Source organism: Pteronotus mesoamericanus, unplaced genomic scaffold, assembly GCF_021234165.1.
Source record: "Pteronotus mesoamericanus isolate MK-2021 breed Mesoamerican mustached bat unplaced genomic scaffold, CSHL_Meso_final contig_169, whole genome shotgun sequence".
Taxonomy (NCBI): domain Eukaryota; kingdom Metazoa; phylum Chordata; class Mammalia; order Chiroptera; family Mormoopidae; genus Pteronotus; species Pteronotus mesoamericanus.
This window is the reverse complement of record NW_026555068.1, coordinates 4,505,360-4,532,084: the sequence shown is the minus strand read 5'-3', so window position 1 is coordinate 4,532,084 and position 26,725 is coordinate 4,505,360. Positions and strand designations below refer to the sequence as shown.

Below are 26,725 nucleotides of genomic sequence, written 5' to 3'. Positions count from 1 at the left end.
CCATAGTGTCACACATCCAGCCAGACCATGCACGGTCCTGTCTCCATGCCTTTGCTTGTGATGGTCCTTCTGGAATGTCTGCTCTCAGACATTCACGTTCTGGGAGCCTTCTCCCAAGCCTGGGTGCGGTCCCCCCTGTGCTTGGAAGCTTTCCGTGGTCACCGCAGCTCTCTCTACTTGGGCAGCAGTCATGCATCTGGCTTTTTTCTTGCCTGATTGTAAATATCCCATTTCATTTTACACCACATGTCATAAATCACATCAGTTTAGGAGACTTGGTTAGCATTTAATACTTGTATTATGCATTTGGTGTGTATAGCTCAGTATCATTTTCCTTTGTTGTATGTAGTCTATCTTTCCATCTCTACACAGTACCATAGAGAAGGGTATATGATGTACTCTGATCTACCTAAAAATACCCTTAGGGGTCCTTGAGTCAGCATCAGGAATCAATGAGGTACAGAGAAATCTAGATACCACCACTTAAACATGGTCACATCCTCACCCTTGAGTGGACATGCCAGTACCTCCTGGATGGAGCTAGGAAACGCGCGGGGTGTGGTGAGAAGGGCTGGTTGCCCCGCCTTGTAGTGGCTCAGGTGTGTTTCCGCCTGCATCATTGCAGGCCCCAGAACTGCTGGAGCAGCAAAAGTACACCGTGACCGTCGACTACTGGAGCTTTGGTACCTTGGCTTTCGAGTGCATCACGGGCTTTCGGCCGTTCCTTCCCAACTGGCAGCCTGTGCAGTGGTGAGTGAGAGACGACGGCCCTGAGACAGGGGCTGGGAGAGTCTCCTGAAGGGCTGTGTCCCTCTGTCTTTGTCACGTTGCTTTACCTGTTTCCATCTCCCTGGGTGCTCCCAGGGTTGGCCTGAGACATCTGTGATCTGTCTTCCAGAGAGAAAGTCCTTTTGGGATCCAGTCTGTGGGCAGTTCAAGCTCCAAAAACCTAGAAAAATAGAGCAGTTGCTATTAACATTTTTAAATATAGTACAATATGAATGATATTTGCCCTATGTTCAGTAGCAACAAGTATAAACATGGGTGGTTTATAATTTTTACTTCTTAAAATAATACCAAGAGTAACATCCCCATAGGGAAACCCTTATATCGACACAATTACTTTTCCCTTGGATAAATTTACAGACCATTGTGTAAATGTGTGCAGTTACCTCAAAAATTCTGTGTATTAATAAACAAATAAAGGATATGTGCACAAGACAAATGAGAAATATTTGCACAAAAATTTACTGTTGACAAGTTATTTAAAATGTGAACCACATAAGTTACAAAGAAGGATTTTCTAGTAAAAAACCAAAGGATACAATTAAGTTTTAAAAAATTACTCTATATTCTTTAACATTTTGATTATAAAAATGTTGATTGTTATATATTTATCAAAGTTAATCATTACTGAAATGCATAATTTAAAAATTAACATTCTCCTAAATCAGTTAGGTTCCATTCAGAATTGTTCCTTGAAAGGCCACACACTAATTTAAACGATGATACTGTGGCTCAATTTTTTTTATTTTTTTTATTTTCAGTCTTTAGTGTTTTGGAGCAGTAATAAATTCACATGGTTCAAACTTCAGAAAGTGTAAAAGAGTATACAGTGACAAGTCATCTCACACTGGTTTTCCAGCTACCTGGGGTCCTCCCCCTCAGACGCCCGCCAGCATTGGTTTTTGGTATGCTTCCAAGGATGCGTGGTACATGCACAAGCAAATGGGCATGTATTTGTTTATTTGTTCGTTAATGTGTTTCTCCCTCTTTTTTACATCAATGGTAGGATAATATGAACTCTGTCCTGTATGTGCTCCTAAAGCAGTTTTGCATTGTGAGCATTTCCTTCACACCTCAGACACAGCCGCCCTGAATATTTCTGTGTGTCTCTGGGCTCTTCAGTGTGTGTTATACTTTTTCAAAAACACAAATAAATTATATGCTTGTATAGAACCTGCTTTGCAAACTTATTATTGAAGAAGCTTTATGTTGTTCTATATTATCTGTAATGTGTGTTTGGTATTCTACTGAGAGCTACACTATAGCTCTCATTTAACATATCGCTCATAGTTGGAAACATGGGTGGTTTATAATTTTTACTTCTTAAAATAACACCAAGAGTAACATCCCTGTAGGGAAACCCTTATATAGCCACAATTACTTTTCCCTTGGATAAATTCCTAGAAATGGAAACAAAAGATCAAATATTATGCATATTTTCAAAGGGTTTTGATGTGTATTAACAAAATGCTCAACAGAAGGTTGTGTCAATAGCTCCGGGAACGTACAAAGCTGTCCCTTTCACCACGCCATTGCAGCACTGGCGGCCGTCATTTTTCTACCTTTCTGGAAGTAGTAAAAACAATGAACTTTTTCAAAAGCAGGTATTTACATCATGAGAATATTTATTGATGAGAATAAGATGTAGCCTCTGAAATGGGTTCCAGAGAGTACCGTTGTGTGGTGGCAGCCCAGTTCAGTCAGCCTTTACACACAGATGTTGGAGATGCAAAGATGTATGAGGCCAGGCCCCTGCTCCTCAGGGGTCTGGTGAAATGGCAAAGAATGCCCTCCTGTGGTGGCTTATTTTAAATCAAGCAGTGCTTGTTAATCTGCATAGGTTTTGAATATTGAGGAATTAGCTGATTAATTTATAGTTGCACCTTATACTGTAACCATTATTTTAAAAAAACTTTATACAGCTGAAGTTTTTTAAATAATCAAGGAATGACTGCATTTCTTTAGTTCAAATGTTGACCCTCTTTATTATTTATAACAAAATTAGTTAAAATCCATTAGAACCAGAAGAATAGTTCTCTTTGAAAATATATGCCTAATGGCTCGGCATCTTCATAGTAAGTCTGTTGTTGGCAGAATTGGCTTTCTAGAACCCCCCCCCCCCCCCCCACATCGGTGCTGCAAGGCCAGGTGACCACTTTCAAATGGATTTCTCTGGCGCCCAGTAAGGAGCTGTATAGTGGACTAGTGTGTGAGAAGTGCCCACTCATCCGCTTTGTAATGCCTCCGATAACTATCCTAAAATTTCACTCTCTCATCTCAGATGGCGGGTAGATAGTAATTTTAAGACAAATGCAATGTCAGCTTTATAATAGGATTGTAAAGGTAATTTACAGTACATTTTAGGGACCTAAGCAATAAGCATTTTATTTACTTTGTCCTTTTATTTTTATAATTTTCCATTGACAGATTAAGTGTTCTATTAGAGGATCATCCCACTTCAGTGTAATGACGAAGTCTTGGTGCGCCTGATTTACAACAGTTCGTTTCAGCCAGAGCTGTAACCCACCGGCCTCTGCCACCTGCCAGCTCTTCTAGGTTCCCCAGGTGCTCCAGATAGGCCAGTCCACCCCTTCCCAACAAAAAGTGTTCAGGAGAATACTTTTGACTTGAATTTCCTAGGTGTTTTGGAAAGGAAAGATTCAGACATTCAAATAGAGTAGAAAGAACACCAGACTTTGGATTTGAGTCCCCAGTTCTTCCACTCTGTAGTTGTGGGGCCTTGGGCAAATCACCTGATCTTTATTTCCTTACCATAATGGGGGTTTAAAAGCAATGTCTACCACATGGGGATATCATAGTAAAGGAAGTGCATGTTCAGTGTCAAAGTACTTTATTACTTGTGAAGCATAATTCCAACTATTATCCTTGTCACCAAGGAGATTTTAAACCAGTTGGATTTAAAATTTTTTTCCTTTAAATACTGTTTCAGATGCATCTATAAGTTCTCTAAGTTAGGAAATGTAAAAGTTCATTTACCCCTAGAAATAATATTTAGCCATACTATTAGAGGGAAGTGCATGTGTTGTGCATATTTCCTGTACACGTGAAATGTGCAGTAGTCATGGTTCGGAAGTCTTAATTTTATCCTCCATCAAAACATGAGAGTTTTTAATTAGATAAAATGGAAGGTAGAGAAAATGATCATGACAAGCCAAGGATGAAGTAAGGAGTCAGCAGTTCTCTCTGCAGAGCTCTGGGCACAGGATGGTTAATGACTCTAGCCATTCGGGCAGTACTGGCCATTCTTAAACTCTGGAAGGAGCCTCCCTGCAGGGATACAAAGGCACTGGCTGTTATGTGAAGAGATAAAATAGTGACCTGGGGGTATCCTGCACGGTTGTAAAGGGACGTGTTACAAATGTAAAATGGCTCTTTATCTCAAAGTGACTTAAGGGCTGTCATGAACAAGAACACATGTCTGCAGGCATTCCAAAGTCCGGCAGAAGAGTGAGGTGGACATCGTTGTTTTTGAAGACTTGAATGGAGCAGTGAAGTTTTCAAGCTCTTTACCCTACCCCAACAATCTTAACAGGTAAGGTACGGTGGTATTTTTCTTCAGCAGATTTTTTTCCTTTTTGAAATAGATGTCTGAGGTGACATCTGATGGCTTTTCAGTAGGTTATCTGGACATCATCCAATGACTAAGAACTAGGCATAATCCATCTCAGTCTTAAACTTAGAATGGATTGCCACTCCTTGCCCCGTCTAGAAATTATCTTTCCTAAATTCTCATAACAATTTGTCTGTACCTCTTACTACCCTTAATAGCTTTGACCTTGTGTTACATTTGGTTTTGCATTGAGTTGCTCTCCTATTCAACGGGAAGTTTTTTAAGAGTAGGGAATTATATGTTAGTTTTCTTCACACTCCTCGTGTAGCCTAATACTGTGTCATAGCCAACAAATAAACCTATGTAATTTGAACAGCATTGCAATCTTGATTAGCGCCAGAATATGAACAATAATAGTACAAAAAAAAGCTACAGGGCAGTCATATTTCCTGTCTATTAGTAGCATGGATAATAATTACCTCGAGTATTTAGTGGATGGGGAGACTTAATGTGTAGATTAGGGCTAATGTGGAATGACTTCAGATGAGCTAGAACTTTGTAGAAGGATCTGGAAAGATGTGCAGGACGTGGAGAAATAAAGAGGAAGTTCAAAGGGGAAAGATTGCGGGGAGCAAAGGCACGTTCAGGGGAGCAGCTAGTAGCCCCGTTGGCCTCATGTCAGGCTTTTGTGGAGGGGCGGGGCGAGGCCAGCTGAGACCTTACAGGAGGCAGGCTGTGGGGGCCTGCAGGGCCAAGGGAAGGCATGGGGACCCACCAGAAGGCCTTTGAGGGGGCTGATCAACAAGAACAAATTAGTAAATCCACAGCAAGGGATCTAGATTGTGTGTGGAGGTCAGGTTTGCCTATAAAGTGCCTTTGAAAAGCTTCACGGATCATTCTCGTACAGGTGTTTGGAGATGAACTTATTGACCCATCTGTTGAGAAATCCCTGATTTGAGGAGGTGTTTTAGCAGATCAGGGGAGGTGATAAACACGTGAATAATTAATTTGGTTGAAAATATTCCCTTTTTCTCAGATTAATTGATTTTCAGTGATCATTTTTGGGCTGCTATCTGTGTGGATAATGGTGAAATGCCTGTGAGGTGTGTGCTTTTCAGTTCGCACATTAAGGGCACCTGAAATTCATGCTAGAGGTGTCACCTCCTACACTGTGCTCTTCTTCTCAGCGTCCTGGCACAGCGACTGGAGAAGTGGCTGCAGCTGATGCTGATGTGGCACCCCCGACAAAGGGGCACTGATCCTGTGTATGGGCCCAACGGCTGCTTCAAGGCCCTGGATGACATCTTAAACTTAAAGGTGAGCGTGGAGGCAACAGGTCAGGTCCCCGTGGGACACAGCAGGTCTTACAAGAAAGAAATGCTCATTAAAAAACAAGTCATGAGCTGTCTGACCAGTGAGGGAATTTAGGCTACTGTGTGAGTATCTCTACATAAGTAAGAGGCCTGTGCTGACAGACATAGGTTGTAAGTTTGTAGCTATGGACAAATACGAATATTAAAGACTAGGGTATATATACCATGGCACCTGGGCTCCCGTCCTCAAGCTAAGCCCTTGCTTTGTGTAGCTGGGAAGTGTTGGGGGTAGCAGAGGGTCCAGGCAAAGAGATAGGCATCTCTGTAAAGTTGGGATTTTCCAATAACATCTGGATTGTGTTGCAGCTGGTTCATATCTTGAACATGGTCACAGGCACCATTCACACCTACCCAGTGTCGGAGGACGAGAGTCTACAGAGCTTAAAGGCCAGAATCCAGCAGGACACGGGAATCCCCGAGGAGGACCAGGAGCTGCTGCAGGAAGCGGGTCTGGCGTTGATCCCCGACAAGCCTGCCACTCAGTGTATTTCAGAGGGCAAGGTGAGCCCCTGGCTTCTTGCCAAGCACCCTGTTTTTCCCTGACTTTGCTGGTGAGGAAAATAATCATGTGTTCAGATTTTAGCTCTACTTTATCATTTCTGTTCATCACACAGGTACTTGCCTGTTTTTTTTTTTTTTTTAAAGTGGGAATGCAACAGCCCCTGTGGGGCCTAATAGGAGAAAGCAGTCACTCCACACTTGACTTGTTCCTTCCAGACCCCATAGAGTCCCCTTGTTTCACCTTTGTTGTCAGAGTGATGCTTTGTTCCTCCAAGTCAAGCCAAACTATTCACGATGCACCCCTTGTGTACAGAACTGTACTGACAACCACAGCAGTGAAGGACACGGTCCCTGCCCCACCAAAAGCTGATGAAGTAAACATGTAAGAAACCACTGTTGGAGAGGAGAGGTGATAGCAAATGTCTAAACTGCACTCAAAAGACAATCATAGGATAAAATAGAATGTGCTAAGTTGTAAATAAGGGGCACATTGGGATAAGTAAGTGTAAAAGGAACAGGAAAAGGAAGTAGAGGCAAGGCAGGAGCTTAATACTTGCTGGCTGAAGATGATGCTGTTGGTAAACAGTGGGGAACACTCTGAAAACTCTTTGTTATTACTTAGAAAAAGGAGGGGTTAGAGCCACAAGATCTCATTTTGTTCTTGTCCCTTTGCAGCTAAATGAGGGCCGCACATTGGACATGGACCTTGTTTTTCTCTTTGACAACAGTAAAGTCACTTATGAGACTCAGATCTCTCCACGGCCACAACCTGAAAGTGTCAGCTGTATCCGTAAGAACATCATTTCTTTTTTAAAATAATCACTTATCATGCTTGGGACATGGTAGGAGGGAAAGACATGGACCTGGGGGATGGGTCCACCCCAAGGAGGTCAGCTTTCCCTGTCCCCTGGGCAGCCTCCTTTACTAGGGGCGTGCGAGGAGCCACCCAGGCAAAAAGGAGGAAAGGAAGTCTTTGGATGCTTCCGACCTCCGAGCTAGAACATTAGAGGACAGAGACTACTGCCTGCAAGCCACTGAACTTGAATCAGGTGGCCATTTGATTTATTTTTGAGTTTACTTATATTTTAATAAATAATACATACACATGCTACAAAAAAATCACAAGGTACAAGAGGATATACAGTGAAAAATAAGCCATCCTCTCTCCCCAGTTTCTCAGCCTCTTCCAGAGAAACTGCTGCTGTCAAATTCTTGGGTATAACTTTCAGGGATATTCTACCTATGCATTTATAAATTATATATATTTATTATTCTTTTTTCCCCTGAACAAATGGTAGCATACGATATGTACTCTTCCGTATCTGCCTTTTTCACTTAACAATATATTTTGGAGATTTCTTTTCCCCTTTTGGTGCATATAGAACTGCCTATTTTTTTAACTGCCTATGTAGCATTACATTGTATGATTGTTTGATGGATGTTTTAATGTATCTCGCAGTCCTGTTCTCAGACACACTCAGGGCCACACATGGAATAAAGAGATCAAATGTCCAAAGGCTTAGAGATCTCCAGGCTTATTGCTTATTTAGTCATCTTCCAATACTGATGATTCAAGTTGCATTTTTAGAAAGCTCCATATGACCTTAAATATTGTGAGCATAGAGTTTCTATTAAAAATATATGAGCTGCCCTGGCTGGTGTGGCTCAGTGGATTGAGCATTGGCCTGTGATCTGAAAAGTCACCAGTTTGATTCCTGGTCAGGGGACGTGCCTGTGTGGTGGGTCAGGTCCCCAGTAGGGGGTGTGAGAGAGGGGTAACTGATCTGAGGTACCTCTTGCACACTGCTGTTTCTCTCCTTCTCTTTCTCCCTCCCTTGCCCTCTCTCTAAAAGTAAATAAATAAAATCTTTTAAAAAATTAAAAAAAATAAAAATACAGGGTCCAGCACAAATAATGCCCCTTCTTTATTACAGAATCATAAGCATGTAATTCTGTAATATAACAATATTACACCCAAGCACACCATATGACATTTTAGGTGAAATGGTCAAATTAAAACTATAATTTATTATACCCATATTATAACCCTACCGACCACACTCAGGCAGGCCTTGCTTCTGCTGGACCCTGTACATGAGCCTGTATATATATGACTCTCTCCACATGATTCACAAAGTGTTTCTTCAGATCAGATCAACAGCTGTTTATTCACTGGTACATGCTTGTTCTGTAATGGGATACAAAAAAGTGTATGAAGCAGTAAGGAGGCATAGCACCCCAAAGAGTTATATAATAGCACAGTAGTTATGTAACTTTTAAAACTGTAAGAGCCAGTAATGTTGCAAGGCAGGATGTGGTTAATTGCAGGGCGTTATTCTCTGACAATTGTATATGTCTCTGTTCCAGTTCAAGAGCCCAAGAGGAACCTGTCTTTCTTCCAGCTGCGGAAAGTATGGGGCCAGGTTTGGCACAGCATCCAAACCCTGAGGGAGGACTGTAACCGGCTGCAGCAGGGACAGCGAGCTGCCATGTATTGTGCCAGGCGGTTTTGGACTTATTTAAAATTGCTTGGTGGCTTTTGCCACAGGGAGGTGGGGGAGGCAATGGCCCAGAAGCAAGTGTTAGGAGAAACAAGAGGGAGACACTGGTGTGGGTGGGCAGGAAGCGGTCAGCGGGGCTGGAGAGGGGAGGCCCTTTTAGACCTGGCAGGCTGAGTGACATCAGCGCATGGAGCACGAGTGTAAACTGAGGCTTGGGCTGACCGACCCTGGGGCAGAATGTGGGGCATGGAGGAGCTGGTTGCAATCTGGGTCAGCAACGCGCCCCTGATCATGCCAGGGACCGACTGCCTTTTTCCCTAGTTCTGACTAGTTTGGGTTATTGGCCCTTTGTGTAGCACCCTGCCTGATTCCAGTTTTGGTGCAGGACCTCATGCATTGTTGATGGGGAAATAGTCTTTATGGTTTTAAGTGGCTGCTTTTATAATAATTGTAGTAGGGATCTGCCTTGGCATTCGAGGCAGTTTTGTTATTGTATAGGAAATGGTGTTCAGATCCCAAAGACGCCCCAAGGCTCTGTTTCTTGTGGTCCTGCAGGATGAATCTCCTGCGGAGTAACAGCTGCCTCTCCAAGATGAAGAATTCCATGGCCGCCATGTCTCAGCAGCTCAAGGCCAAGTTGGATTTCTTTAAGACTAGCATCCAGATAGACCTGGAGAAGTATAGTGAGCAAACTGAGTTTGGGATCAGTGAGTGTACTCTTTTCAATGAGTTTGGAGAGACCATTTCATTCTTATTTTCTCCTTCTGAGGTTTCTTTTATCCCTTCATAACTGAGTTGCTTATTTCTGTTTTGGTTTTGTGGTGTCTTTGTTTTGTTTTTCATTTTTTCCCCCCTACATTTTATTTTCCAGCATCAGATAAACTGCTGCTGGCCTGGAGGGAAATGGAACAGGCCGTGGAGCTCTGTGGGCGGGTAGGAGACTCGTTTTAGGATTTTATCCTTACTGAGGAGGATGAGGCTTTTTTTCTATCATTTTCCACTTTTTCTTCAAACACTGGGTCCACGTTGATTGTGAGAACTCAAGTTTTCTTTGCCACCTTCTTTGACTTTACCTAGAGCTGGTTGGAAAGAGGCTGGGAGAGTAGCCACTGAAAGGGGCCACATGGTGGCGGATTCAGGAGCTACCCAGATGGACGGAGCTGGTGCAGATTTCATTAAGGAACAAAACATGAAGTGTCCTTGGGGGAAGCCTACACCTCTTCCTATTAGAAAGGGCCTTGGACCAATGATCAATACTCCATCTAGTCAAAGGTTTTTGCCTAATTTTGTTGGGATACTAAATCCATAGGAGAGAAAAGGTCTAGGTAGAGATCTTAGGACAGTGTAACTCAAATGCCACTGGAAAATGTTAATTAGGAAGGTAGGGGAAGTGTTACTTAGTGAATCTCACACAAATTGAAGACCTTGGGCTCTGAGGCTTTTTCTTGGGATTTTCCACCATTTTCTGTGAACTTGGGCAAGGACCTTCGCCTCTGTGTTTTAGTGTTTGTTTCTGCAAATCAGTAGTAAATGCTTGCTTAATGGTGAACATATATAGACATCACCCTATTTAACCATAGAGATGGGTGAGTGCTCCACCCATCTTGGCACTCATATGCATACCCTGGGAAATAAGTCCAGGCCCCCACATGGGATGGCATTGGATAGACACATTAAGAGAAGAGAAAGGAATGTACATTGGGCATCTTCTATATGCCAGGCACCATTCCAGATACTTTACATACTTATCTGACCCCTAAAGCGGCCCAATTAGAAGTCCGTTTTATGGCGGAGAAAACAGCACACCAAGGGTAACTTGCCCAAGGGTCACACAGAAAGTGGTAGACCTGAGATGCAAACCTAGCTCATTTGGACTCCAAAGTTTATGTTCCTTCTAGCCAGTCAATTGAGAGTCTGCAATGAGTGTGGAGGGTTTTCCCCCAAAATCTTGCATCTCAGAATGCTCTTATTATGTCAGTTGACATTAGCATAGCTTTTTCACCAGGAGAATGAAGTGAAACATCTGGTGGAGCGGATGATGGCACTGCAGACAGACATTGTGGACCTGCAGAGAAGCCCAATGGGTCGGAAGCAGGGCGGAACGCTGGACGACCTGTGAGTACCACCTGCGCGGGGGCTGCGTGCCGTCCTCCGCCCGTGCCCGTGCCTGAGCTGGAGTTCCCATATGTGTGTTGAAATCCGATGAGGTTATTATGAAGCTCAAGAGACTATTCTTGAGAGCATCCACACTCCCACCCCCAGTGAATCATCTCAGCGTGTTCCAGAGATGAGCAAGGACAGATCATCGTTACTCTGAGCCTTTGTTTCCATGTCGACCGGGGGGGGGGGGGGGGGGGAGGGGCAAAAAACCTGGAATTTATTTATGAAAAAGTGTATATTTATTCTTACATGTTTAAACTTCAGTCACCTTCAAAGCACTCTCCAGTACACCTATCAAGGTGTTTTTTCCACTGTTCAAAACAGTTTTTGAACTCATCGATTTTGATGCCTTTTAGTGCTTCTGTTTTTTGTTTCACTTCTTCCTCATCAGCAAAACGTTTCCCTTTGAGGAGTTTTTTTCATCTGGGAAACAAAAAAATTGCCTGAGGTGAGATCAAGTGACTAGGGAGGGTGCAGCATGGTGGCCATGCCATTTTTGGTCAAAAACTGCTGAACACACAGCGTGGTGTGGGCAGATGCGCTTGTAAATCACCCATCATGAAATGAGCAAACACATTGGAAGAGTCCTCAAAAAAAAAAAAAATTCACTGAAGCCTCATGCAGCCTCTCACAACAACCCCAGCTGGTACACTGATACAGATGGGTTTCTAGAACATTCACCAACTAGGGGCCTGCCCTCCAGAAGATAATTCCTGTTTTAGGGGTGGCCACCCCTTATATTTAGTGGCCAGGAAAATTTTTTGACCTCCCAAAGTTGTGAGGATCAGTGCAGATAATGCATAGGGCAGTGGTTTGTAAATTATAAAAAGCTGTACTGCAAGGAGCCTTTATCATGGTATCAGGCATCACTGTTCCTCCAGCTTGCCCTGACCCACATGTAGCTCGAAGAGTAGAAAGTAGAGCAGACAAAGAGAAGACTGTCAGCTCTTAGAAGTTTGGACCTGAGAACTGTTCATTTGAGTTTTTATCAGGACTTTTGCCTTGGCTCACAGGTAGCGCTGTCCCGCCTGAAGGAAATTGCACACAGCCCCCCGGGGTGCAGGAGGGAGGGAGGCAGGCAAGCTCATCAGCCGCCCAGGAGCTATCTCATTGGGGTTCAGCAGTGCCCTCTGATGCTCTTACTAAGAGTCTCAGGACCTGGAGCCAGAATAGCCGAAATCCGATTGTATTCTCTGTTTTCTTGAATCATGTACACATCTATTCTCCTCTAGTTTTCGAATGAAAATCACCTCTGAAAATGTCAGCCAGTCTCACTGTGTTAAGGGGAAAAGGGATAGGAGTTTGTGTACACCCTGGGCTTGCACTTTCAATGGGGAGCCATGTGCCTCTGGGCTTGGATCCAGGGATGGCACCCGGAGTCACTATTGCAGAAGCCACGTGGACAGGAATTCCAAGGGACAGAGTGGAGACTCCTTTTATTCAGATTCTCTCTCTCACAAAACCTTGGGGATCTTTGATTTTTACTAATCAGGGGGAACATTCCCATATTATAGGTACCACCTATAATATCACCAGGAATAGTCATTTTCTCTAGTCAAGACATAACGCCAGTCTTACTTCCAGAAATTAACAATTCTACTGGCAGGAATTAGCTTATTAATGCTTCCAATGTGCTAATTTGGCATCAAATCTAGACGGAGCTTCTTTGTATATTTCAGAGAAGAGCAAGCAAGGGAGCTGTACAGGAGGCTCAGGGAAAAACCGAGAGGTAAGTGGGGTTTTATGTCTGCCGTGAGTCCCTAGTTACCTCCGGCAGGAGGCAGTGGTACTCTCTGCCGGCCACCTGGGGAACTGTGCACCTCCTTTCCTCTATCCAGACCAGCGAACGGAGGGTGACAGCCAGGAGATGGTGCGGCTGCTGCTTCAGGCAATCCAAGCCTTTGAGAAGAAAGTGCGAGTGATTTATACACAGCTCAGGTATAGAGCCCCACTTTCCTACTCGAGGCGGGATGTGGAGGAGCGGCAAGCCTAGTGCGACCGTGTCTTCACTCCACTCTGATTCACGCACTTGCCCACCTGAAGAAAATTGTTCTGCACCTGCTGAATGGATTCCTAACTGCTAGAGATTATGTTCTCCTGCTTTCTCTACCCCAAATGCCACTGGACTTTGTCTCATTTATTCTTTGCAGTAAAACTGTGGTTTGCAAGCAGAAGGCCCTGGAATTGTTGCCCAAGGTGGAAGAGGTGGTGAGTTTAATGAATGAGGATGAGAAAACTGTTGTTCGGCTTCAGGAAAAGCGGCAGAAGGAGCTCTGGAACCTCCTGAAGATCGCTTGTGTGAGTGAGCGCCTGTAGCCAGGCCCGCAGCCCTCTCTGGGCCTTCCCACCTCTGTGTGCTGCTACTGCCTTGCAAGGGAGATCGCAAAGCCACTGACAAACCTCTCAGCTGCTGCCGCTCCATTTTTGTTTCTTTGTGACTTAGAGCGAGCAGTGGGGGACAGAGTTAGGGCCTAGGCCCGTTTTTATTTATGCACATCTTTATTTCCTGTGGCTATTGTAATAACGTACCACAAAGTATGCCATCAGAAGTCTGAGTCAAAGTGCTGGCAGGGCTAGCCTCCCTCTGCAGGCCCTGGGGAGGATGCTTCCTTGTCTCTTCTGGTTTCTGGTGGGTCCAGGTGTTCGATAGCTTGTGGCTGCATCACTGCAATCTCTGCCTCTGTATTCACGTGGCCTTCTCTGTGTCTCTCTTCTGGTGTCGCTTATAAGAACACTTGTCACTGGATTTCAGTCCCACCAAATTGTCCAGGATGAACTCATTTCAGGATGCTTAACTGTATCTGCAAAGACCCTTTTCCCAAAAGGTCACATTTCCAGGTTTCTGGAATTAGGAATGGATAGATCTTTTGCCGTCCTCCATTTAGCCCTCTATAGTGCATGGTGTCATGATGTGGTGGATCCTCACCTATGTATGCTGCTTCTGTTATAATTCTTGCTTTCTGCACGCACCATCTATCTTAATGTAGCTCTGATTCCTCTGAATGTTGCTTAGAGAGAAAACATAACCCAAAACAGAAAACTCAGGACGGGGACGTGAAAAGAGCCAGACAAAAGCAGTGGAAACCAGAGCTGATGGGGGGAGCTGTGACCCCCACGGTGAAGGCTGCACAAAGGCTGAAGAAGTTGAAGAAGAGGGCCATGTAGTCATTGACAGCCTTTAAGAGCAAAGAGGAGAATGGGAATATAATTGCTTAACGTGGAAGCAGGATACAAGGATGGTGTTTTTTAGGATCATGGAAACATGAACATATTTTAGGCCATGCAGAAGGAGACAGTGTTCCTGGGATTCACAGTATCAAAGTGAGAGGGGACAGTTTAGTCTCCAGTCTTGAGAACGGTGGAGAAGTCAGCATCATGAGCTTGGCCTTGGGAAGGGATGAGAGACATTTTCTCCGATCAGTGAGGGGGAAAAGAAAGAACTGGGGAGATTTGACGAGGCAGAGAATATTTAAGAGGGAAGTTGAGGTGTTCACAAGTGATGGCCTGATCTGCCATCTGCATGCATTCAGCATTTATTGAGTGCTGACTAGACGTGCCCAGGAGGGTGCTGGAAACTGGAGCTGCAGGAAGAAAAATAAGCATGGTGCCTGGCCCAACGAGCTCACGGTCTGGTGAGGGGCACAGACAGGGAAATGAATGAGGACAGCTTAGGGCAGGAAGTGCCACAGAGCAGCTGTAATAAACAACTAGCGATAGCATGAATGCAGAGGAGGAACGGCAGCTTCAGTCTTAGAGGTGAAGGGACCACAGAAGACATTCACGAGGAGGCAGTGCTTCACCTGAAGTATGAGTAGGAGGTAGGCGGGTGGCCAGGTGGAGATGAGGATATTCCAGGACAAAAACGTCGCTTTGTCAAAGCCTGGAGCGAGGAGGCATCAGCAGGTAGCTCGCTCAGGCCATGTTTTATTTTGAAGACAGCGAAAACATTGCAGTATTTGTTTTTTCCTTTTATATTGAAGGAAGTTAAGTATGGACACGGGAGGATCGCATCAGGGTTTTAGAACACTCACTCTGATGGCAGTGGGAGAACAGATTGGAGACTTTGGCAGGCCTGGCCACTGAGCGTGAGGGGCCGCTCGGTGGTGACTGGAGTTGAGTGGTTCCTGTGTGCACTGGACAGGATGGTAGAAGGGTAAGGAACCAAACAGCGCAATAGGGATCTCCCTCCTCCCCTGCGGACCCAGGCGGAAGTGAAGGAGGTAGACGGCTGGGTCTCTCCAAGGGTGATAATCACCAGGGAAGATGCAGCAGAAAGGCAAAGAGCAGGGCAGGATGGGATACTTGAATGGTTGGTTGAGGTTGGACCTGGACGTTCAGCTGGAAGGGAGCCAGGGCGGGACCCACAGTTTGAGCGGCTGAGAGGGATTACAAGCTGCAGGCTGCAGTGAGGGCTAGGAGAGGGGTTAATGAGCAGTGGGTGAGGCCAACAGATGGGAGTGTGGTGGGGACTCGGGAGGAAGAGGTGGCTTGAGGTGCTGAGAAGGTTGACTGTAGGTCATGTCTGTGGGCTGCAGGTTTTTTCCTTTCATATTGAAGGAAGTTAGGTATGAAAATGGGAGGATCACCTCAGGGTCTTAGAAAACTCACTCTGATGGCAGCCGGAGAACACACTGGAGACTTTGGCAGGCCTCAGGTTTGAGGAAGTGCAGGTAGGTGGAGCGGGAGCCATTGGTTTAGCATCTTGGCTTTGAGGTGCAATGGCTGCCCCAGCCCGGAAGTCAGAATATCCTGGTTTTCTTCTCAGTGTCCCACAGAGGGTGCAATTCACAGAAAGTCACTGATAACTTTTTTGTGTGTCTTAGTCTTCTACTTGGAAGAGTGAAAACACCTTGCTTTTCATTTCTGTATAAGAGTTCATTTAGCAACCAAATTTAATGAAATAAAGTTTACAAATACAGGCACTGAAATCTCCCTATATTTAGAATCTTTTATTAAAAAGTACACCTCTTACAGAAACGTTTTTAAACCGAAAGACAATCTACCAATTGTTGTCATGGAGAGAGGTATTGACTGATATCCTCTAGGAATAACATGTGTCTTGTGGCCACTTGTCTCAGGAGAAAATACCACAGTGTGAATGCAAGAGTTGACTTATCCCTTTGCTCCAAAACTTTGTTGACTTTCTTTTCGGTCCTGTGTTTTAGAGCAAGGTCCGTGGTCCCGTTAGTGGAAGCCCAGATAGCATGAATGCTTCTCGCCTCAGTCACTCTGGTCAGCTGATGTCTCAGCCTCCCACTGCGCCTGACTGCTTACCTGAGTCAGTCAACAAAAGGTACGTCATTGTTATCTGTGCCAAGTGTAATAGTCAAGGGCACAACAGGAGGTCATGGGGTAGAAATGGATGTTTATCACTCACTGATAGATTGTGTCATCTGTCTAATGATTTTGTGCATGTTTTCCTTTGTGTTTGTTACATATGGTAGCACTGCAGAGACGAATGTCTCCTAGTCCCTTGAGAGTCAGAATATCTTGTTAACTAAAATTTTCTTATGTGAGAGTTGGCTTACTGATTGCTCAGTGAGAATATTGCAAGTGCTAGTCAGCCACAGGCTGCTTTATAGTCCATCAGTCACTGTCTGGTCTTCAAAACCAGATTCCCCACCTGAGTCAGCTGGCCTCCTCCCTCTTACGCTGCCACCACCACTCTGAGTTACCAAGCTGCTGTTTTCCTCCCGTGGCCTCTCATCACCTCCCACCCATCCCGTCCTTCTCCTCCTGTCACCTGGACCGTGGCCACAGAGGCGGTGAACAGAACACTTCAGCCCCTTCTGGCAAGGCTTTCGGCCTCCCTGCGTCCTGCCTAGTTCTCCCTCCAAGCCCTCTCTGGTCAAATTAGCCCTCACAAAGTACCATTTTGATCAAGTTACTCCTTGGTCAGTAACTAGTCATGCTGTCCCACCCCCTAGAGGATCCATCCTGAATCTTTTCAGGCGTTCACGGCCACCTCAGAGCAGCTCAGGCAGATGCACTGTTCCCGCACAACCCCTGCTCTAGCCCAGTGGTTCTTAAAGTCTGGTCCAGACCGCAGCATTAGCAGCATCTTGTTAGAAATGCAGATTCTGAATCAGAAGTTCAGAGGTGGGGCAAAGCAGTCGAGATTAATAAGCCCAGGCTGGTTCTGATACATACTCCAGTTTGAGACCTTCCTGAAACAGCCCCCCATCTGGAGGGCACATCTGCCTCTGACCTCCTCTAAAGCCCTGACCACACAAGCACACAGGGATCGCTCTCTTCTTGGACCTTCTATGAGGTTTTTCTTGTGTGTTTAATTCAGCCTCACACCCATTAACTCATCAGTTCTATGTGCCAGGCCCTAAGCATTGGAGATGGTTTGAATCAGTTCCTGTAGGCAAATCTATAGACATAGAAAATAGATTAATGATTGCATAGGGTAGGTGGGGAGGGAGATTGGGAAGTGGTTGCTAATGGGTACAAGATTGCTTTTTGGGTGATGAAAATGGTCCAAGACTACATTGTTGTGATGGTTGCACAACTCTGTACATATACTGAAACTGTCAAAGTATACACTTTAACTGGGGAAACTTTGTAGTATGTAAATTTATCTTAATAAAGTTGTTTTAAAAAGTCCTGTTCCAATATTTGGGGAGTTCATAGCCTATACTGGTTTGGCACTTAATCACGTGTGATCTTAGTTTCTCCATTCTCACCCCAACCCACTGTGAGTTCCTTGAGGATAATAACCGGGTCCTGTTCCTCCTGCGTTGTCCTCTGGAGCTGGCACTGAGCCTTTAACCTAGTTAGTAGTCCCATGGACGAGGCTAAGCAAAAAGGTGCCCTGTGTTCCTTCTATCAGACTGTCATACTTTGCAAGGTGAGAGGACACTGCTTTCCTGAATTTGTCCTCTTCCCTCCAGTTGTATACTGAACGATCTAGAAAAGTTGTCCTGGGAGCACAGGTTGCCTATAGTTTCTCCACACCTTAGAGCTGAGGTTAGAAAAAGGCAGATGGCTGATTATACTCTCCCCTACGTCACCACGGTTGCCCGTTCTTGATAGGACACGTGCATTGTTATCACAGAGAAGAGAGAGCACAGAGGAAATGATTTCAGTTCCCAGACCTTGTTTTTCGTCAGCTCTCAAGGAACTGTGGAAATCTGGTGAAATTGCTTGGTTTATTTGTTTTTGGGTTTGTTTTTTTTTTCCATTTCAAACATTGGAAAACAGGTGATTTGGGAGTTATCTTTAGATTTTGGCAGTTTGGAAAGAATTAATACATTCAGCTATCTAGTTGAGTCCAAAAGAGCTCTTTTACTTTTAACTTTTTTAGTAGGCAGGGATCTGTTTGCTTTCCACACCATGACAGGTAATGCTCATGGCTGGATCTGGGCTTCCAGAAAGTGCTTAACTAGATGAATGAGATTGCTAGCTAATGATGGTGTTTTAAGATACTCAGCACCATAATAATTCTCTCAGTTTTAAAACTCTTGTCAAAACCTCTTTAGCATATTTTAAAACAGTAGTATATCTCTGAAAAAAATAATACTGACCACTTTCTAATAACTCAATCCTTTTCTTTAGTGAAGCACTGGTGGCCGAAGCACATACTCTCTGCACCCAGCTGGAAAGCGCAATGCAAGACACCATGAAAGAGCAGGACCAGAGTTTGCGGGTAATGGCCTGTGCGAGCTTCAGCTATCCCATGTCCTTTCTACAGCAGATGAGAAAAAGAAAATGGAAAGGCAACCCATTGTTTCCTCAATCTTACTGTACACTTACAATTTTCCGGGACAGTTGACCCTTAAACAATGCAGGGGTTAGGGGTACTAACGCCCTGCACGTCAAAAATCCATGTGTAACTTTCAACTTGCTAAATACTTAACTATGAATAGCCTACTGTTGACCTTCCTAATAACATAAACAGTCAATTAACACATATTTTGTATATGTATTATATACTGTATTCTTTACAATAAAGTAAGCTAGAGAAAAGACAATGTTATTAAGAAAATCATAAGGAAGAGAAAATACAGTTACTGTATTTATTGGGAAAAATTCACATACAAGTATACCTGTGTGGTTCAAACTATGTTGTTCAAGGGTCAACTGTACATATTTATTATTATTCATCATCGAAATAATGCTAACAATTATAGAATGGGCACAAGTACTTTATGTGCATTATCTCATTTAATCCTTACAACATTTATAATGAAGAAGGTAATGCTATGGAGAAGGTAATATTATTTTGAGAAGACTTCCCCCCGCCCATCTACCCGCTGGCAACTTTCGTTCCAGTGTTGAGCGCTTGTGTGTTGTGGGTGTTGTGCTGGGCTTCAGGGATAAAGCAAGAACCTGTCATGGCCCCACTTCTCAGGGGCTCAGAGTTTAGCAGTAGGTAGTACTAGTTATAGGGAAACTAACCTAAAGAAAAACTAGTCAAGATATAGGTACATTAAGACAGAACTGCCCAGGCCTGGTGGTTCAGTTGGTTGGAGCATTGTCTCATGCACCAAAAAGATTGCGGGTTCCATCCCTGATCAGAGCATGTACATGAGGCAGCCAGTAGGTGTTTCTCACATCGATGTTTCTCTTTCTCTCTCCTTCTTCCCTCTCTAAAATCAATAAAACAAATCCTTGGATGAGGATTAAAAAAAGATAAAACTAACATTGCTGTGAGGATCCTAAATTATTCACTCAGAGCTTTTTTTTTTTTAAAAGATTTTATTTATTTATTTTAAGACAAAGAGGAAGGGAGAACGAGAGGGAAACATTAATGTGCGGTTGCCTCTCATGCGCCCCCTCCCTGGGACCTGGCCTGCAACCCAGGCATGTGCCCTGATTGGGAATTGAACCTGTGACCCTCTGGTTCACAGGCTGGTGCTCAGTCCACTGAGCCACACCAGCCAGGGCCCAGTCTCTCAGATCTTTAAATGGCCTTTCCTTGCCAGTACAATCACCTGCTAGCCTGCCCCATAATTTCTTAGTTTTCAGAAGAATCAGAGGAGATACCGTTAATTGTAATGATACAGTATTTATTCGTGTCGTTCTCTGGTTTGGGAGCTTTCTATACCTGTCCTTGCTGCTCCTCCTCCTCCTGGGACTGTATATTTAATCCTTTCACTGCTAATTTGCATTTCTGCCAGAGGAAGAGGAAGTCTTTAATTAGAGTACTTCATCTGGTGAGGTTGAAAATCAGTTTGCTCTGCTCCTAGATTATGATATACTCCTATAGCCACAGGGCCTTTGCACGTGCTTTTGCTACACCTGGAATGTTCTTGGCACTACCTACCCACAGTGGGCATAAATAAGTGCCACGAGTACAAGTAATACTAAAATTGTCTGTGTAGTTTCCATAGTCCAGAAATCTCAGGGACTCTCTAAGCAAGTCCAAAGAAAAGATCCTGTATGGTTTTGAATATGTCTCTTCAGCCCAAGGGTACCCTGTAATAATAAGACTTACTAATGAGAGGGTTTAAATTTCCTTCTAAATTGTGCTGGTTGCCTCCTAGAGAAGAAAAAGCCTGAGGTGTATTGGTGGCTGCTGTATTTTTAACCTGCCTATTGACTTTCAGTCTCTAGACTGGAGCTGGTTACAGACGGAGGAAGAAGAGCAGAATAGCTTGGAGCAGGCCTCGTGACCGTGTGGGTGGCCTTGACCACCTGATGGGGCTGCCTGGCCGGAGGTTCTTCCACACTGGCCCCTGCTACATAGATGTCCCAGCATCGTCAGCACCGGGGTGGAGACCTTCGCACTTCTTCCACAGTTGTGGCATTGACCGTGGACCAAGGGTGTGGCCCTACGTGAGCACTGCCAACAACTTGTCCGTACACTGGAAGTCCTCCATCCCAGAGGCCAGCAAACATGGATGCCAGGCACAAGCATTAGGGAGACTAGACCAAACCACCAGCTCCTTCCTCTGCTCTGGAAAAAAGTGCTCAAGTACAGTTGCCACAAAGACCACTGGACAAATGTCTAACATGAATTTTTCAGGACAAGGTATGAACAGCACTTGGTGCCAGCCTGTCATCTCCTGAGCCCTCCTGATCTCCAGAGCCCCTGACCCCGATGTCCTCACAGTTGGATTTGGCTTCTCCTGAACAGACTTTTATATCATGCATTTGGCCTGGTCCCATCCTTTCTCTTCCTCTTTTCATTTCACTGCTGCTAAAATTTTCTTTTTACCTACACTTTGGTGGTTATTCTCACTTTGGCAGGGTTGCAAATGCAAGCTCCCCATGTCTGTAGTTCTTTAAGCCACAGAGTGACTCACTAGAACGAGGATGGAGGAGCAATGCCCTTCTTTTGGGTCCCAAAGATAACTTGGGAGTGTGTTTTCATGCAGAAGAAGGAAAGAAGAAAAGGTTACCTGTCAACCACTGGCCTGCTGACCACAATGCTCACACCTCCTGTCCTTGCTGACACATCTGTGTGTGTGGTGGTGGTGGGACAGGGAGTCCGTCTCTGCATCTCATGTCATCTAGCAGTATTAAATTGTTTTATTTAAAAAACCTGTTTCTATATCTTCTAATATGACTCAAGCACTTATACTGGGTTTCACAATCCATTTTACAGTACCTTTGGTTAGGATTTATGAACTCATAATCCAACTTAAAAAGAAATTTTGTAAGATGGGATAGTGCCTTTATTAAACAGTGCTATAGCACTAGTACTGCCTCTTTGACATTTTATAAAACTTCGCCTTTATATAAAAGCAGGAAAGCAGAATGAGTTCAGATGACAAAAACGAGTTTGGTTGAAAAATCAAGTTGTAACAGAAGTTTCACAAAATGGCTTCCATGAAAATACTACAGAAGGGTTTCATGGTCAAGTAAGTTTTGGTAATGCTTCATGCTTTAATTGCCTCTTAGAGCCACACTGTACACTGGTATATTAAAGTAAGCAGGTTTTTGAGTAACATTTCATTCAATGTCATTTCGCTATAATGTTGATGAGATACTATAGGAACTTAGCTCTTACTTATATCAATTATCCTATGGTAAAATTGGTTTCATTATGTATCTTTTTGCTTGAAGCTGCAGAACCTATTAACAATATTTTGTTACTATCACAATTTGTTGAAATGGTGACATATCTTAGGGTTCATCAATTTATTTTGGTTTGCCAGAACTTTCCTGGTTTTAGCCCAAAAAGCTCTGTAGCCCAGGAAACTTCTCAGTCCCTGCCAACCTGGTACAATCAGCCTTCTATATCATGATGTGTCCATATTTAACAAGCACTTGTTGAGCACCTCTATCTGACCAACAAAAATTAACTCCTTACTTTCATGGGGCTTACATTGGTGGGAAGAGGGGTAGGGCAAGGAGTAGATAATAGGCAAATAACATGTGTAAGTTTCAAATAGTTTCAATGCTACGCAGAAAACAAAACATAATAATGGATAGAGTGCGCCTAAGTGTTGCTCAGGGAGGTGACAACAATGTGACTACTGGGTTGAGATTTGAATGGTGGGAAGAAGGCAGCCCAGGCAAAGGCCTGAACTGAGGGAAGACCCCTGAAGCAGGTACCTGTGAGCAGTAAATTCTGTTTACTAAACAAAGGGAAAAATAGGAAGTAGGAGAGATCATAGAAGATAAGTCACATTAGGCCTTGTAGGCCATGGAAAGGAGTGTGGATTTTATTCTAACTGCAATGAGAGGATATTTAAGCAAGTGAATGACACATTCTGATACACGTTTTTCAAAAAAAGGAAAACACTCTTATCCTGCTTGGAGAGAACAAGAGGAGAAGCAGGAATCCCATCGAAGAGGCTATGGCAGTAATTGGGGGGCAAGATCATGGAGCAGGCCCTAGGGTGGTGGCAGTGGAGGTGGTGAGGGGTAATCCAGTTGAGAATATATATTTTTGGAGACAGATCAGACAAGACTTGCTGACAGATTGGTGTGCAGGGTGAAAAGAGCAATTAAGAATGACTCCTAGGGTTTTTGTCTGATGGCAGGGTACATTCAAGTATCATTAACTAAAAAGCAACCAGCCAAATGGGAGATATCTGCAAACAACAGCTCCCACACGGTGTTAATAAATAAAGAACTCATACAACTCAACACCAAGCAAACAATCCAATTTAAAAAAATGGGCAGAGAACCTGATCAGTGACTTCTCCCAAGAAAACATACAAATGGCCAACAGATATATGAAAAGATGCTCAACTTCACTAGCTATTAGGGAAATGTAAATCAAAACTACAATGAGATACCACCTCACAACTGTTAAGAGTGGCTACTATCAACAGAACAAGTAAAAAGGGTTGGAGAGATTGTGGACAAAAAAGGAACCCTCACTCACTGCTGGTAGTAATGTAAACTGGTACAGCTACTATGGAAAACAGTATGGCAGTTCCTCAAAAAATTAAGAATAGAGCTACCATATGGTCCAGCAATCCCTTTTCTGTCTATTCGAAAAACTTGAAAACATTTACTTCAAAAATATATGCACCCCTATGTTCATTGCAGCACTATTCACAGTGGCCAAGGCATGGAAACAACCAAATTAATCTTTGATAGATGACTGGATAAAAATGTGGTACATATATACTATGAAATACTACTCAGCCATAAGATGAAATACTGCCATTTGTGACAACATGGATGGACATTGAGAATATTATGCTAAATAAGTCAGAAAAAGCTAAGAACCGTATAATTTCTCTCATATGTGGGATATAAAACTGAAACTCATAACAGTATGGTGGTTACCAGAGTGAAAGAGGTAGAGAGTAGTTAAGAGTAAAGAGGGTCAAATATATGGTGATGGAATATGATTTGACTTTGGGTGTGGGCATACAACACAATATACAAATCATGTGTCATAGAAATGGACACTTGAAACCAGTGTCACCCCCAATAAACTAAAAACGGTGCCATTAACTAAGATAGGGAGAAGTTAAGGAGAAACTAGTGGAGCAAGAATCGAGTTCTATGGGACATTTTATGTTTGAGGTGCCTATTATGGACAATTAGAGATAGCCAGTAGGCAGTTTGATATATGGTACTTAAGAGCTCACAAGAGATCAAAGCTAGAAATACAGATTTAGGAACCTTCCACCTAGACATGGTATCTAAGAAGGTGAAACTGAACAAAGTGGAAAAGCTGGTTAGAAGATCAAGGCCAGAGGCACTTTGCCATGGAGGCTGGAGAGTGGAGGAGGAGCTGGGAACCAACACACACACAAAATCCAACAAACTTGAGGAGTGGTTACTATAGAAGAGTAAGAAGGAAAACACAGAGAATGTTCTATTTTAGAAGCCAATTGAAAACATTATCTCAAGAAGAGAGTGGTTAAGTGGATCAGATGTTAATGGTTGGTCCAAAAAGAAAAGGGTAGAAAATTGATCATCTCCCTTGGGTTTTCTGGCACTGTTTTTATTTTTTAAAGTTGACGTGATACTCATATAAAAAATGATCCCACAATTCCCCAGAGTTTAACATTCATTATTCAGAGGTGAATAAATAATGAAGAATGATCATTCTTCAGAACAAAATAATATGAATATAGCCTGGAATAGAGATGGATAGAAAATGAACAGAAAAAATGAACAGAAAAAAACTAAGATCCACTTTTTGTTCCAAAAAATCTTTAAACATCTTATTAAAGAACATCTTATTAAAGAACAGCTACTTTAGAAACTAAAGACATTCAAGCACTATCTATTCATAGCTTCTACACAACAAAGAAGTTAACATCAAATGGACAAAAAATAGTACAAAAGACCGATAGATTTTAAAAATCCATTTGTAGAAAGCAGGTCAGATGGACTCAAAGACCTCCTGAATATAGGAAGTAATATAAAACCTTCTGTTGGGGCATAAAGGTAGGAGCCAGTCCATCCAGTCAAGGAACAGTTTTTTGCCTCTTGGTCTAAATGCTTGCTTCTATCCTGGGTTCAGAGAAAGGTCCTGATCATTTGAACTGATTGTCAATCAATGTCCCCTTCATTTTCACCTTCTTAGCTTCCAGTTCAGCCAGCTCTTGCAGCTGCTTTTTGCTCATGCCTTTGCGTTCCAGCTGTTTTTCAATCACTTTGGCATTCTGCGCATATGAGTCAGCAACTTCCCTAGCCTCAATCTCCTCTTCCTCTTCATCAATAGTAGACACAGTGACAGAGCTGAACTTGCCCATATCTTTAGTCCGTTTGGTCACCATCACCTTCTTAGGAGGCTCTTGCTTCTGAGTATATATATTCATTTTCCCTAAACCCTGGCCAAACTTGACTACTGCTCCCTCTACAATGAAGGTCACGGGAGCATTCTTCGGCTGGGACTGGTAGAAGAGTGGCAGTCCACACTTTGCACACTTCTTCCTGTACTGTCGTTCAATGCCTTCAGGCCTGCGAACATACATAGTCTCCTGGTCTTCTGTGTTACAAAACTTGTGGGCGTGTTTGGCAGCATCAATCACCCGGGACCGATCCCGGGGTCTCATGGGCAATTTCTCCAACTGACAGTCCAGTACCAGAACCATCTGGCCACACAAACAGTAGTAGATGTGGAGGGGTTTCTCGCTGTCCTCATATTCCTCCCGGTCCCGGGTGTAGGAGCAGACAACTGACCTGGACACAACTTTAGGCATAGTTCACAGAGTAGGCCCACAAACTCAATGCTAAATGAAGGGTCCAGATGACTCACTTCTAATTGAAGGTGGGGATCAAAGTGTGAAGAAGCTTCAGAATAAAGGAAAAAGGCAATGGATAAGAAACAAATACAAATATTTACAAAAACCATTCAAATACAGTGTACAGAAAGGGTTAGGAGTAATATATTAAAAATCTAGCAAATTAATAGATACATACCCCATTAGAAAAATGGACAAAGTATATAAATAGGAAATTCACAAAAGAATACAAATGTCCAATAAGTATAACTTGATATACACTGACATTGTAAACATGAAAAACATAACCAAGCACAACCTAATCAAAGAAACTATATCTAAAGCATTATTCCCTTATTAAAATATAATGGGAATTTTAGAAGAACTGGATTAGAAGATGGAAATATATGTTCCAAAATATTAATAGTAATTAAGGTAGATGGTGAGATATTGATTTTAATTTTCTCCTTTTATACTTTTTTCTGATTTTTCTACAGCCAATCATGTATCACTTTGTAATAAGCTTTTAATTTTATTTACAAAGTAGTTGCCTGAAATGTGGCAGTTTAATATGAACCCCAGGAGTTAACACTTGTAAAGTATTGCTGATGTCACATTTTCATTTCTCAAGCAGAACTAAGTTTCTCAGGTATAGGTCATCGTGTTGTAATGAGAGTTTAGGTTAAGCACTTCTCCCTTTCCAGCGGCTTTTTCACTTTGGTCCCTACCGCAAAAGCCAGGGGAATAAAAAACGTTTTATATAGGAGGCTTTCCTATTACCGGCATATTTCATTCCGGGCTCCTGCTGCCGGCAGTACAGGAGTACGCCAGTGCACTGTGGACTGCAGTATATTCTTACATAAAGTTTTGACAGTACGTATGACCCTGGTGTTGCCTCAAATCACATATAAAATACATCATGAATTCAATAACTATTGTGCACACAAACTGTGCGCAGTCTTCAGTATTCATCTCCCATCCCACCGCCTTATAGACCCTGCCATCTTAAGTTCTGACTTCAGCGTGAAAATCCGGGCTCCAATTTTTCCCCTTCTAGCTAGAGGATTTCAGAGAAACGTACTGGGAAAAACGTACAGATATGTCTTAACTTAGAAATCCAGGTGTTCCTAAGAAACCCCAAGGGGATGTAGTTCTGAAGTGTCTACCTTCTTCCTGCCAACTCCAAGTTGCAGGTCTCCTGCACCCTCCCGGTTCGGTTCCCTTGTCTCACACCCGGAAGTC

The 26,725-nt window shown here is 43.4% G+C and overlaps 2 protein-coding genes across 7 annotated transcripts in view; one reads left to right on the top strand and one right to left on the bottom strand.

Moving 5' to 3' along the window:
• Positions 1-21,424, top strand: part of IKBKB (inhibitor of nuclear factor kappa B kinase subunit beta) — a 49,692-nt gene extending 28,268 nt beyond the window's left edge. For 2 of the 5 annotated variants that reach the window (XM_054565954.1, XM_054565955.1), the window contains exons 8-22: positions 626-750; positions 4,232-4,339; positions 5,545-5,674; positions 6,037-6,231; positions 6,907-7,021; positions 8,599-8,722; positions 9,288-9,439; positions 9,604-9,665; positions 10,726-10,847; positions 12,572-12,621; positions 12,731-12,830; positions 13,043-13,190; positions 16,058-16,185; positions 18,453-18,543; positions 20,447-21,424. In XM_054565954.1, the coding sequence (XP_054421929.1) occupies positions 626-750; positions 4,232-4,339; positions 5,545-5,674; positions 6,037-6,231; positions 6,907-7,021; positions 8,599-8,722; positions 9,288-9,439; positions 9,604-9,665; positions 10,726-10,847; positions 12,572-12,621; positions 12,731-12,830; positions 13,043-13,190; positions 16,058-16,185; positions 18,453-18,543; positions 20,447-20,512 (1,716 nt within the window). In that variant the 3' untranslated portion in view covers positions 20,513-21,424. The remainder of the gene's footprint in view (positions 1-625; positions 751-4,231; positions 4,340-5,544; positions 5,675-6,036; positions 6,232-6,906; positions 7,022-8,598; positions 8,723-9,287; positions 9,440-9,603; positions 9,666-10,725; positions 10,848-12,571; positions 12,622-12,730; positions 12,831-13,042; positions 13,191-16,057; positions 16,186-18,452; positions 18,544-20,446) is intronic. The other 3 variants (XM_054565959.1, XM_054565958.1, XM_054565957.1) reach the window with 3 other exon arrangements.
• A 3,274-nt stretch (positions 21,425-24,698) lies between these two features.
• Positions 24,699-26,709, bottom strand: LOC129064677 (STING ER exit protein-like). 2 transcript variants are annotated; one of them, XM_054565786.1, is made up of 2 exons: positions 26,650-26,709; positions 24,699-25,553 (listed from the first exon to the last, which is right to left on the bottom strand). In XM_054565786.1, the coding sequence occupies exon 2, from the start codon at positions 25,460-25,462 to the stop codon at positions 24,794-24,796; it is 669 nt and encodes a 222-aa protein (XP_054421761.1). In that variant the 5' UTR covers positions 25,463-25,553; positions 26,650-26,709; the 3' UTR covers positions 24,699-24,793. The 2 variants fall into 2 exon arrangements, with proteins under 2 accessions (XP_054421761.1, XP_054421762.1); XM_054565787.1 differs by lacking the exon at positions 26,650-26,709 and adding an exon at positions 26,579-26,630.
• Between the last annotated feature and the right edge of the window lie 16 nt (positions 26,710-26,725).

What these genes read in the sequence shown, in the direction of transcription:
- LOC129064677 (XM_054565786.1), bottom strand. Translation starts at nt 25,462, where the DNA reads ATGCCTAAAGTTGTGTCCAGGTCAGTTGTCTGCTCCTACACCCGGGAC.